Below are 14,576 nucleotides of genomic sequence, written 5' to 3' on the forward strand. Positions count from 1 at the left end.
ACGATGGCTTGGTCACACAGTATTTCCTTCGAATCAAGGGAAATGTAAATTTTGGCGGTCATTGCATTTTGTGAACAATGCAACAAAAGAAAGTGTTTATACATGTTAACATACACATACATAACTGAGCATTACGTACATATATGCAGGATAATGAGGGAGAGAACAGATTCCCGATCATCTGTTGGTCGCAGTGAGAAAGCATGTGCGAGCCTCTGCAAATAAGTGTAATACTTGAATTTTACAAATCGGTTCTGTACACAATTTGTGTTGGAGTGTTGGTGAACATCCCTACCAAGAGGGTTTCATACAAATTGAAAGTGGTTCATTATTGACACATATTATTCCCCTTGTGCATCCAGTGAAGTCCAAGCTTAACCAAAACCTGGACTGAATCTTAGGGACTGTTGAGTATCCTGGTATTGGTCAGAAGGAGTCCTGTTCCAGGTACTATTTGTGAAACAAAGATCAGTGTAAGTTCCCACTGGTATTACTTTCAACATGTTAAATCATTTTCATGTTAAAGCGACGTGGCCCAGCACCCTGGTCTGCCTCCTCAGCGGAGGTCCCATTGGACTTTGAGCGTGGCACGTACTCAATATCAATGTTGTTTTTATGTTTGCCTTTTCCCCGACTCCATACAAACAGGAGCAGGAAGCAGAAGAGAACCACTCCTAGGAATGTGAAACAGCCCATTGCTGTAGAAACTAAGATAGTCTTTAGGTCCAGGCCAAAGGTCACATTGGGGAGGTTGGTACCATTGGCAGTGGCATTGCTTGTATCCATGTAATGCTGGGTCCTGTTGGCATACAGCGAGCCCAGACTTTTCACTGCCAGTGATACCATAAGAGTGTCATTGCCTGCTGTGTTAGAGGCCACACACATATACACACCATCATCCTGAACCTCCGCTGCCTTGATATCCAAGGAGCCGTTGTTGTGGACTGTCATCCTGCCATGGTTCCTGTTGGTCAGGTGTCTCCGGCGTGGGGTGACCCAGGAAATAGTGGGCCGTGGGGTCCCCTCTGCACTGCAGTGTAAACGGGCAGACTGTCCCTCTTCCACGGACACCATCTGAGTCCGATTTTCTCGTATCTTCGGCTTGGTGCAGGTCACGTAGTAGGATAGCAGGGTTTCTTTGAACTCCTTGAAGGGGCGTCCATGGATTCCTTCCGGAGTGCTGCACTCGGGCTGGGTGTCACCAAAAGAAATGGAATGGCGCCTTTGCAGCAACCACATGAGTCGGCAGTCACACACCAGAGGATTGTTGTTGATCAACAGCACCTCTAGGGCCTCAGGAGCATGGAATACACCCCTCTCCAGGGTATCAAGGCGGTTGTGGGAGACATTTAGCGAACGGAGCCAGCGGATGCCCTGGAAAGCGTAGGGTTCGATGGACACCAGTTGAGACCCAGCCAGCCTCAGCTCACGCAATCGCACCAGGTCCTGAAGCAGGCCACCCTCCACCGTCCGGATACGATTGTAGGAGAGGTTAAGGTGCGTGAGGTAAGGCAGGTGGCGAAGAGCCTGGTAAGGGAAAGTGGACAGGTTGGTGTTGGTAATAGAGAGCGTGGTGAGGTTGAGGCCATGCAGAGAATTAGCAGGGACCAAATCTAACGATGGCCAATTGTCGATCTCTAGGTGACGAAGGTTGAACAGCTTCTTGAAGGAGTAGGATTGTAGAGAGCTAATACTGAGGTAGCGCATATGTAGGCTCACCAGGTTGTGCAGGTGGGACAGGGAATCTGTGGGCACCACCGTCAAGTTACAGCGCTCCAATGTCAGACTCTCCAGTGACAATAGTCCACTGAAAGCCCGATGCGAGATGTAAACCAGCTCATTGTCTCCAACTTCTAATGACCTGAGGTTGCGCAGGTCCTGGAACATATAGTCCACCAGAATGACAACTTTGTTGTCACTGATATCCAGGTTCGTCAGGTTGGAGAGGCCGGAGAAGACGCCTAGAGAAAGGAGCTTGATACGGTTGCTCTTTAAGCTCAGTGTGTGGAGGCTGTAGAGCGAGTTGAAGGCTCCGGGCTCAACGTAGGCAACAATGTTCCCACTCAGGTCCAGTTCTTCTATGTGTGGATAGACAGCAAAGTCATCAGGATTGATGGCCGGAATGCGATTCTTGCTGAGATCAAGGATTCGTGTCTCAGTTGGGACTCCATCAGGGATGGCGTTGTAACGCTTGCGGTGGCAGATAACAGAGCGGCTCTGGGCGGAGCACTCGCAGCGGGCGGGGCAGGCCAGAGTAGAGCCCACGAACACGGCCACCAGGGCCAGCCCCAGCAAAGGCTGCCAGCAAGACACAGCTGTGTGCAGCATGACTCGACTCAAACAGTCCACCATACTGTCATGGCTCTGAAAGAAACAGAAAAACAAAAAAGTTAGTATGTGAAATGTTTTGGCATTGCATAAAAGCTGCAAGTAATATCCAGTTAGCAAATTTAGCAAAAAAATTAAAAATAAATTGTCTGAACTAGGTTAATCCCATTTACCAATACTGGTTAGTGTCTTGTAACATTATATGCACAACATGGATTAATCTAAAACGGCAGGAGACACTACTCCATAATATATCCACTGATAGGAATTTGTTTGTATTTCACATAAAAAACTAGCTGATCGGGGTAGCCATGCACATACAAACGAACACTGCCTCAGTTCTTGCTTGTGGATTTGTATGTGCATGGATTGATTGTTTATTGTTTGCTCATGAATTCACAGCCCTACGGGTGTCCTGCTGTTTTTCTTTCTCAGTCGGTTCAGTGCTTTTGAAGATTTGGACTTTCTCACCATTACATTTGTGTGGTTTTGCAATTTTCTTAAAGCTCCCTTTAAAGCGAAATCTTAAAAAAAAAAAAAATCTATGCTCATTAATAGTAGTATGCAGTATTATACCTATTTGAAAGTGTTGTTTCAAAGTAATTGTTAAATACATATTCATTAAATGCTAATTTAATTATAAACATTCATAGAGTATTACTTAGAGAACAAAGACCATAAATTACACAATTAACTTAATATGGTCTTAGTTTCAAAGTGGACAGCAGCATAAATTATTTTGGTTTTTGAAAGATTTTGTTCATTATGTCTACAGAAAAAACATTTGCTTATCGGATTCAGCCTCTAACATATAAAAAGTTTGGCTTTATTTTTTTTTACTTTCAAAGAATATACATCTACATTTATAATTTGTACAGCACAAACACATTTACAGACACAAGATAAACCAGAATTATAGTGATTTCCAAACTGCACTCTGGTGCAACATAAATATAAATAGTTGGAGGGCACAATCCACTGGTGCAGACATTACAGATGCAATTATGTAGATTATTACATAGGCAGAAAAGATGAGTAAATGAGGCCTCAGAGGTTAATAAAACACATTTACTGATTTTTTTAGACATTCACCTTAATACAACCTCTGCACAAGACTCAAAACAAATCATAGTTGTCATATAATTTTTGTCCTGACACCAATAATCAAATTCAGAATCTGTCTATGTACGTGAGCCCACCCTTAAAAGAGAAGCTGACTGCATTTGAGGATAAACACAACAGTCTGATGACAATAAAACATGTGCAACTTCTTGTTTGTAAAAGACCTGTACCATTTCTTTTAAACTTGTGGCCTTGATGTTGGACTCTTTCTGTTGTCACTCTTACCCATTGCTAAAGTTTGTCAGATATTATTCTCAGACCTTCATAAAGGCCTTGATTTTAAAGTCAACATGAATATCAAAATCAACCTTTTTACTTTCTGTGGAACTTGGTGGTCTTCATACTCTTCAAAATATAATAACTTGTGTTATGACTCATGAAACAACTTCCTAGAATTCTTTGAAATAACTTTACTTCTTGACTGACATCTGGTACATTTAACCCCTCCTCTTAATCAACCTGGCTCTATTGTGGGGACAATCACCTGATGGACAAAATCAAGCACCGCCATCAAATATTTCTCATTGAATATCCTATTTAAACTGTAAATGTATGTCAAAATTAGTTAAATGGGATGCAAACAACATGCCAACAAGCCCTGGCAGTGTGATTACTCTTCTCTCTTGTTTGGTCTTGTTTTTTTTTTTTGGCTCAGCATACTCAGCATCATGTGAAAAATCTCACTGCAGTCAAGTCACAGTGGTGTCTGCCTGTGTGCATCAGCGAAAACAAGCACTCACACATGATGCATGTGGAGACACTTTCATAAACGTCCTGCAGTGTGACTAAGTGTGCATGTCTTTGTTTGATTGGTTATGTAAATATGCAGTTTCACAGTCACATTTGAAATTGAGATGGCTGTTTGTAAATTGATGCATTATAGTGTTGAAGTCATAGCAACTTTTGCATTGCATCTGGTCGGAACTTAACTAAAATTGTAGGATGTGCATGTCAAACCTGACCTCTAGAGGGCAGGTTTGCATAATAGGGTGATTCAGAAAACCAAACAGGACATAAGTAATAACAGATTCAATCAAAGGAGTGCAATTTATTATGTGTGTTCATTTGTAAATTTAGACAATAATTCAATAAACAATAATGTAATTTGAACATTTTATGAGTGCTAGATTAAAAATGAGCATTTTTTCCTGGTTATTTGTAACCTGTGCACTGTAAATTCTACATGCAATACAATAAATGAAGACAATATATCATCTAAATTAACATTACAAAGAAAAAACTGCAGCCTTCAGTGAACAGAGCAAATGAATGAGTGTCAGGAATGCATACTGGGCTAGAGTTTAATGACGTAAACATAATTTTTTGATTGTTTGATTGTACGCATTTGGCAAAGATCAAACAATGTGATGTTCAAGTAGAAAATGCAAAAATGAGTATCTGCAAAGCTCAACGATGAGTAGTGTGTAAGAGTGTGGGTGTGTATTCGTGAAGCAGACAGATTGTGAAACAGGTTGTGAAAAGTGCACAGACACAGCAGCTCATCTGGTGTGTCATGGGCCGCACTAAATTTAAAGAGAGAAAAAGAGGTGCAGAAACCCCGCAGGCACAAAACACAGCGCGGTCGAGTTTTTAAACATGTATATGCACTCTCATTATACGACGTGAAATGCCACGCATACGCAGAGAGCAAATCGCAATTTTAGCAAATGTATACGTAACATAAACAGATTAATTGGGTGCGGATGGTGACGGTGACAGAAGACGTATACATAGGTCTCAATATTGACAGTATTTTCCCTCTACCCAGACAATGACCAGTGAAACAAGAGCAAAAACAGAAAAAAAGAGAGGGAAAAAAAAATTACACAACTCTTCCTTGTTTAGACAGAGTGTCTGTTTTGCCTGACCAAAATATATGCTAATCATCACAAAAATGTTATTCGGTGTCCTGTTTATTTCTGGCTTTATTAGCTTGCCATTTATGTCCTGAAACTAAACAGAATAAAAATAAATGAGACTTAGTATAAGACGAGAACACATTCTCCCTCATAGCAGGCCTATTCTCACAATGAGCAATTTGAAGTGTTAACCTTGTGTTGACGTGTCTCCAAGAGAGCAGGTGCTCACGGTGAAGAAACGCAAACATGACATCAACGAGTCTTATTAGATGGCAAAATTAGTCTTTCTTTCACTAACATGCATATACACACATATACTGACAGACCAGAGTATACAAACACATATTTACGCATCCAAAGACACTTCACTACTTCATATTTAATGAACAATTTGTACCTAGGTTAACCTTTCACTGATCTTATTGGTTATTTCCCCCAAGCTGAATAGCTATTCAATACTGTATTGATCGTCACTATCTGGGAGAGTTATATATGGAACCAATTGCTCTTTTGTCTAATCCATATATTCAGTACATTTGTTCATGACTCATGCCTCATGATATTAACTCATTTTCAAATCTCAGGTGGTTTGGATAGGCTAATTACAGTATTCCACACAATGGTTTGGATCTTATTTTGTAACGCTATCCATCTTTTTCTTGCTGTAAAAATGGGCCATTTGTAAATTCTATGCGTCTGACTTCCGGTCTCATCCGCGTCCAGCTATTTTTAGCTGTACAAAACAGTTCCTTTTGCTGCTTGATAATGAAAATTGGTGTGTCTTACCATTTTATTTTAATGTATTATCTTAATTGTGAACAAACTGGTTTGTAGTGCAAACAGTTTAACCGTTTACTGCACCTTGTTATTCTTCTCGTTATTTACCTATAGCGGCTAATGAACCGGAAGTCCCATAGGCTTACTTCCGCATTGAAGAAAAAGGTGGATAAATATAATGTTATATTTAAATAAATAAGTAGGATCGGGTGTGAATTAATCCATTGGGTTTAGATTGGACTGTGAAAAGTTCTCAGTATCTCTGCTGAAAAAACCAAAACTAAACAAAACTAATCTGGTCTTAGCTAGGTTACAATGAGCTCCCATCCTGTTGAATCTGGTCTTCCTTTTCTCACAGCTGGAAAAGTGCTCAACACCCCTCTAAAACAAGCCAACAGAACATCCTAACCAAGCTAGTTGGCTAGCAAACCAATCTGTACAAACTAGTTTAAGGTGTTTGTTTCAACAAGTATATAACTGGCGTTTATAGAGGAGAGGTTGAACTGAAACTCATAATGATGAAATTTTATGAAGACAAACATTTTTGTCATTGGAGAAAATGACAGCAATTAATCTCTTAGATTAAGATTTAACTCGCAATTGCTTCATAACATGTATAAATAAATTAAATAAGACCAATTTTGATATCATGACTTTAAAGCTTGACGTAATCAGCTCATAGTAAACTAAATGTGGTCTATGAAATATCTAACTTGACCGTTTCATAAATGACACGTTATCTTCAACATGTCATGATGTATTTTGCTTGCCATTCAATCTGCAAATTCATTTAATTTACTCTTCTATATGTTGACAGAGATAGGGAGAGAAAGATAGCATTTAAACACCTGGGACATGTATTTTTTCCCGACCAGGCTGTGATCGGTTTAAAGTGTGTGAATGGTCCTCCCTGGCTCTGTCAACCAGACTAGAACCGAGTCTAATACCCTTACATGTATTTTCCGGTCTTTTGCCCTGGCAGTTTTTGGCTTTAGATAACAAACTGGACTTCTGTGCAATCAAGCAACAAATGTCATTTTAAGCCAGGATGTGCTCTATCTCCACTCACAGACTGTCTTGGTCCTTCTGATGTGGACCACCTAATATGATGGCCACACCCTGCAAGAGCCCTGTGGATATATTTTGTTCACGTCACCATTAGGAAAAGGCTTGATAGTTACACTATTGCTACAAATGGTAATTGAGTGAACAAGGTAAAGATATTATGTAATGGAAAATAGTGTAAGCTCTGGAATAATTACACAAAATTAAATATAATCATGCGGAAAGAATGAGGTACAGCATGGTTGCATGCATGATCACTCTGATATTAGCATTTGAATGGAGACAGCTCTCAGTTGGGCACTTGTCCCTCCTTTTCTTAGCTACAACAGAAGTTAAAATAGAGTTAATATGATAAAAAAAAAATATATCAATAATTCACTCACTAACTTTCTGTGTAATACATTCAATTCAATATCCATATATACGTTAAATTCAATATATACGTTCTATAACACCATAAACCCTAAATATTCTATGTACATATAGTTCATATTACTTACATATAGTTCATATTACTATATACATATAGTTCATATTACTTTTTACACAGTTTGCTAAGACTTCACTTAAGGAAGCTGTAAGTTCCTGTAAGGAAACTGTTGTTTTTTTCCACTCACGTTAACGCATATACACAACACACCTGCCTCAGCTGGACATAAAGCTTTAGAGAAACAACCACCTCACACAAACAGATGTGTTAGAAGTACAACCTAAAATAGCAAGTGTTTTTTCCTTTTCACACTTTGTGTTTTTCAGAAGACACCATTTTACAACAAAGGCAGTGAAATTTCCATCCTGGTGAGCGTAGCTTGTGTGCTACATGCTTACTCTAATACTACAAACACATATGAATTTCACAAACAATGTCTTTTTTGGCCTAGAGTGGGTTAAAATATTCCAGTAAATATAATCAGCATTGGCATGGACGTGTTCGCTTTCCCAGCAGTAAGCTCAGTGTTCACATCAATATAATTGTTAACGTTATTAAATCATTGCTTTATTGTAATGAGTCTCATATCTTCTAACGATGCTACCCTGAAGGAAAGATGTAATTAACTCAGAGGTTAAAACAGAGAAAGGGTGAACATCTAGCCCTTAATGTTTTAGTGGGCTTGTGTGATATCATCACAGCCATTGGTAATGAGGAGTCAAAGAAGAATATCTCAAAACTTTCTTGCAGCTCATCTGTAAGGAGAACTCCGGAGATCTTTATCAAAATGTCATCATCTAGGCTGAGAACGGCTACAGCCGGTTTGCAGCATAAGGATATTGTGATGTCACATCTATTAGCCACTTGTTGGAGGTTAAATAATGTTAGCATTTGAGAAACTGTCCAGCAGGCTGTTAAACACCACATGCAGTGGTTCAAGGAAGTGGACAGGAAACCCCAGTGGCCCCTTGACCAAAATAAATCTATTTCTCCTACTATTGATTCAGATTTACAAAGTGAGTTTCCACACATAATCCAATCACAAGCACCTCTGCACAAAAAGCTGGGTAACAAAAACCCCTGAAGAGCAATTTACAGTTTTTCACCACCCCACGTGAGGGGCTCCAATTGCTGCGGCAGCACAATCGGCCGCCCCTGCTGAGGAAGTGAGGTGGGATCAGCATCTCTGACTGTGAGAATCAAAGACAAAATCTGAAAACCCCACTAATTATGCAGCGACCAACCATACACTTCACACAGAGCTCATCAGGAGGAACGAGCCTGCGTTAATTAGTGATAAAGCAATAGAGGAAGAGAGATGCTTCTCTTGTTCCTCTCACCGATAACCCTCTGTTAAGAGTGCAGCCAAGAAGTAGAGTGAAACTCATCTGCTATTTCCTTACACTCATTCTCTCCTTACTAGGGATGGGTATCGTTAAGGTTTTAACGGTATTACTACTCTTACCGATACTGCTTATCGATCCGGTACTTTAACGGTATTCTTATCGGTACTTTTTGTTTTACTTTGTTTCTTTGTTCATATTCTTACAGTATCTTATCTTATGTATATAAAACACTAAACACTTCATCAATTTGTAAATGCACTAGTGTGCAGGTATTTTTAGTGTTTTATATACATAAGATAAGATACAGTAACAACATGAACAAAGAAACAAAGTAAAACAAACTGACAAATACAATAAAACAAACACACAAACGAAATGAAATGAAATAAACAGTGCTTTCATTTTTCCATGAAGGTCTACTAATATTAATGTTCAGGTAAGTAATAGTTACAAAAGTAATCAAATGTAAATGAGCACTGCATAGTTTTCACTGTATGTACTGATAGATTTATGTTTATTAAAGCTATAACGTTGTTCAGATTAAGAGCTGTGGGTGATTTTCTCTTTGCATTTTGTTCTTTGATTAACATTGATGGCTCAAGCTCCAGTCTGACACTTTAAGACAATATACTGACACGCATCGGATTTTCTCCCAACTGTTCTCGTCCAATTAAAACATAAAAGTGAAGACTCTCATAACCGGCCATTTTGACACATTGTGTGTGTATTTTTTGGCATATTTTTGTGTGTTATTTCGACGCGCCCGAAGCTCAAAGTGTTGCTTTGCTTGTCCGTTTTGGAGCACGCCAGCCTGGGGAACAGATCACTTGTGCAGATTGTACTTTCAACATTTTACTATCAAATATGTCCTGCAATGTAGCAACAGTAAAGACGGCATTTTATAACAATCACTGATTGAGCTGATTCAGATGTTAAGTTTTGGTTCGGAGGAACGAATCCGCGCCGCTATGAAGGGAGGGAGTTGTGCTAGAAGAAATGCGGCTATAATCCTTGGAAGCCAAAATCGAAAAAAAAAAAAGTACTTAGCTTAATATAACAGCCACAGGCCTAACGTGTGAGCAGATGTTTGAATAGTTGGTTCTCTCTTCTATCATAATTAAACAGGACTTTCATGTTGCGTGTGCTGAAGCTCCTCCGCGTGAGCGCGATCTGGCTTCTGAATTGCGCATAGCAAAAATGCATCATAGACAAATGTTTGAATATTATTGCACATAAAAACAGCTGGCGACATTATATATATATATATATATATATATATATATATATATATATATATATATATATATATATATATATATATAGAGAGAGAGAGAGAGAGAGAGAGAGAGCAACAATAAATGTATGTGTGTTTTCTTAATTTCTCCAATACCGACAGAAGTACCGATAACGTCAGATCTTATCGATACTCCGGTCTTTCATAATTTAGCCCCGAGACCGATTTAATACCGAGTTTCGGTACCCATCCCTACTCCTTACTATCCGGTTCAGTGAAGCCTGCAAAAAGTGATTTTTTAAAATAAAATTAGTTAAATATGTTCATTGTGTCAAGCATAATGGTTTGTTTCTTAATGAATTGTTTTAAATAAATAGTTCCCATGAAAAATTAATCGATGAAATAAAAAAAGAACTGATCGAGTCTAGCATGCGTTCACATCCAGAAAAACCGTGCATCACATTTGGCTACAATACCTTTTTGGCATCACTCACGTCAATGCACCAATTTAGTTTTATTTATTAAATATTGTAATTACGTCCTTATAAGATTTAGGGATAGGGCTGCAAAATCTAATCAATCAACAAATTAATCAAATTGATAACAATCGATAATGAAAATAAGTGATTTGGTTATCAATTAATTATGTTTGTGTGCAAATGCTAGTCACATCACTTAACAGTAGTACATTTCTGACCGAGCTGCTGTGGAAAAGTTGCACAAACCAAGCTATCCCATAGACATAAGAATCCTTTATATTATGTCTATAAGCAAGTTTCTATTAAGCTAAGACTTAATTCTGTAAATTATGTGTGCAATAATTCTGACTAAAATAAACAAAAAATAAAATAAGCTACAAATGTAATTTAATTTTTATACACTGAAACAACTTTCACTCTTTCAAATTGCTAGTAATTTACACAGACAATTACAAAGAATCAGCAACTAACATTTTAATTAAATGTGAACTTTTTAAGTAGAAATGCTGAAATATTTTCTGTATTTACAATGTATTTAAACTGAACAGATTCAGCGAAAAACAACTGAAACCAATTTAAAACAGAAGATATCACAGCCACAGCACACTCCACAGACTCCACAGACTCCACAGCCATATCACCCTGCAGCCCAAGACAGGTTGCCCACTGAAGCTAAGCAGGGTTGAGCCTGGTCAGTACCTGGATGGGAGACCTCTTGGGAAAACTAGGTTGCTGTTGGAAGAGGTGTTAGTGAGGCCAGCAGGGGGTGCTCACCCTGTGGTCTGTGTGGGTGCTAACACCCCAGTATAGTGACGGGGACACTATACTATAAAAAGCACCGCCTTTCGGATGAGACGTTGAACTGAGGTCCTGACTCTCTGTGGTCACTAAAAAAATACCATGGCACTTCTCGTAAAGAGTAGGGGTGTAACCCCGGTGTCCTGGCCAAATTCCGTCCACTGGCCCTTATCAATCATGGCCTCCTAGTAATCCCCATCCACTTGATTGACTCTATCACACTCTCCTCTCCACCTGTAACTGGTGTGTGGTGAGCGCACTGGTGCCGTTGTACTGTGGCTGCCGTCGCATCATCCAAGTGGATGCTGCACACTGGTGGTGGTTGAGGAGAGACCCCCACATGATTGTAAAGCGCTTTGGGTGTACGGCAATACACAATAAATGCGCTATATAAATGCATCATTCATTCATTCAAGATGCTATACATTTAAATAAAGTTCTGGCTCAGTATGTGGAGCTAGAAATTCTCAACCAACTAACTAATTCAGCCTTTAAGTGGGTTTTAACATAGTATCTCTTGTCATGTGGTGAGATTATTGAACTTACTTACATTTATGCTAACGGCAGAGTTTTCTTTCTTTCGGGAACTATACTTAAGCGTATAGTTCCCCTACAGTATAACTCCTTTTTGTATAAAGAGCCCTGCTGTGAGACTCGGAGGCAAAGTTAGGCTGGAACACATTTGTAGGTTTGTCTCTCTAGGAAGTCCTAAACAATGAGAATTAATGGCTTCTGGGTGCCTTTCGACCACCATTCAAAATGATAAAGTCATAAGCATATTTTCCTCACGTTTGCTCAAGTTAATATAATTCATCAAGTTAATGTGCTACATAAAATGCTGTTAAAAGAGGATAAACACACAGAAGCAGCTAGACTGGGGGAGGGAGCGAGACAGAGAAATGCAGAGTGCATGCAATACACTTCTGACTTGAATTACCTTTTAAAGGTAATAGTCAACACTAGAATGCTTGGCACAGCTGGTCCAGCAACACAGGCGCCGCACAAGTCACCTTGCACTCTGTTCTTAAATGCATTGTGATTGCAATTTGGAGTGGAGGGCCTCTTATGAACATCATGGCTTTCTCAGTGGTCCTTTAGAGATATATCTTTGAGATATAGAAAGTACAGGAAGGCACTTTCCACACACTCTGGTGTCCCTATGACTTCTACTAAAATAGTAGAGGAACAAATTCCATGTTTTCTTGTGAGAACTATTATATGTGACCCTGGACCACAAAACCAGTCATAAGGGTCAATATTTCAAAGTTGAGATTTATACATCACACAAAAGCAGAATAAAGAATCTTTACATTGATGTATGGTTTGTTAGGATAGGACAATATTTGGCTGAGATACAACTATTTGAAAATATGGAATCTGAGGGTGCGAAAAAATCTAAATATTGAGAAAATCGCCTTTAAAGCTGTCCAAATTAAGTTCTTAGCAATGCATATTACTAATCAAAAATAAAGTTTTGATATATTTACAGTAGGAAATTTACAAAATATCTTCATGGAACATGATCTTTACATAACGTCCTAAAGATTTTTGGAATAAAAGAAAAATCAATAATTTTGACCCATACAATGGATTTTTGGCTATTGCTACAAATATACCCCAGCAACTTAAGACTGGTTTTGTGGTCCAGGGTCACATGTATTTCATACATAAACCTAACTATACCTAAACATGAAAGATGCTTTAAAACCTGCCAGTTTTAAAGACATCTAGCGTAAAAGCTGTTTGTAATTATAGACAGTAACAAAGCCAACCGGCATATCCAATACTTCAGAAAATCTAAAAACGGAGAGGAAACAGATGCCTCCTGTTCTCAGCGTGAATACATTTGGAGAGTCAGCAGGAAGCAACAGCAAGCGTGTGTATAGCCCGCGTGGTCTCAGAGAGGCTGGGGCCATGTGGGAAGCTGAAGTGTGTGTTATGAGGTCAATGTGCGCACACTCACTCGCTCAAGAGCTTTAGTCATGAATGTGGGCTTGACTATATTAGGAATACATCAGGGGTGTATGATCACAAGCACTTGACTTTGCCCAACAAGAGTGACAGCACAGCAAACTGACAACCTCCCCACGTCCCAGAACAAAATAGTACAGACCTGCTTTGAATGCAGAAAGTTAAATTATGACAATGAAGCCTGTCGTATAAAACTCTCCTTCTCCTAGGATGTATGCACACACGTGAGAAGAATATCTTTCAAATCACATCTTGTAAAGTATGAAATTACATTTCCGAAGGAATGCACTGCAAAAATAATGAAACTAGAGGCACCAAGCATTAATGATGCTTCAAAACAACAGCTCTCAAGGTTGTCTCCTCAAAACAAAGCACCCGCTCCATCTCTCTCCCTCTCCCACTTCCTTTACTCAAGACTAAAATGAGAAACAGCCAGTTAAGAGATATCCAATCCCATCCAGAGCCATTATCACTGCTATAAGAAGTGCAAATATTCAGAGAAGCTCATAATCAAATGAAAGGAGCAGCGTACCAGCTTTTTCCGTCTCTTCATCCTGCCTGAGCAGTGCCTTTGACAAGCTCTCACTAATCCCAGCTGGAATCCAGCTCAAACACAGAATGGTCTTCCATCTCCATCTGCTAAGACTTCTCCTCTTTTCTCTCCTCCAAGCTCCCTCCCTCTTTCCCTGTCTCCCTCCCTCACACAACCCAAACAGAATACTCAACATAAACACAACCTTTAACCTTTAGTCTATGCAATTGCAGGATAAATGAAAACACCCATGCACACACACCTGTGTTTGTGTGTATATATATAGATACGTATATAAAGAATTATAATATAAAGAACATATATAATAATAATAAATAAATAAATTACATTTAGATAAATAAACATTATTTATCTGAAAGATTTTTTTTAATTTTACAGGTATTCATGGTAAGCCTCTTTAATGCGAGATGGGGATTTCATTTCTGATAAATGCCTGAAGAACATGTACCTGACATAGCAATGTTGACAATGTAAAACTCGGGCATGTCACGGTCGGTGGTTGTGGAAATAGGAGCGCTCAACGAAGAATAACAATATATATATTTATTTAGCATCAACTCACAGAAACCATTATAAACTTAATATCCGACAAACATAAAGGCAAAACTGAGGAC

General features: G+C 39.0%; 2 protein-coding genes across 2 annotated transcripts in view; both read right to left on the reverse strand.

The window, feature by feature from the left end:
* Positions 1 to 11,852, reverse strand: part of LOC306853527 (fermitin family homolog 3-like) — a 568,382-nt gene extending 556,530 nt beyond the window's left edge. Inside the window, exon 1 of the mRNA XM_079391016.1 lies at positions 11,266 to 11,852. The gene's annotated coding sequence lies outside the window, so the exon portion shown is untranslated. The remainder of the gene's footprint in view (positions 1 to 11,265) is intronic.
* Positions 505 to 13,946, reverse strand: LOC306853528 (leucine-rich repeat and immunoglobulin-like domain-containing nogo receptor-interacting protein 2; the record flags this gene model as incomplete). Its single annotated transcript, XM_079391017.1, has 2 exons — positions 13,942 to 13,946; positions 505 to 2,364 (listed from the first exon to the last, which is right to left on the reverse strand). The coding sequence occupies exon 2, from the start codon at positions 2,350 to 2,352 to the stop codon at positions 505 to 507; it is 1,848 nt and encodes a 615-aa protein (XP_079247143.1). The 5' UTR covers positions 2,353 to 2,364; positions 13,942 to 13,946.
* Between the last annotated feature and the right edge of the window lie 630 nt (positions 13,947 to 14,576).

Source organism: Barbus barbus (assembly GCF_936440315.1).
Source record: "Barbus barbus genome assembly, chromosome: 33".
In the NCBI taxonomy this organism is placed as follows: domain Eukaryota; kingdom Metazoa; phylum Chordata; class Actinopteri; order Cypriniformes; family Cyprinidae; genus Barbus; species Barbus barbus.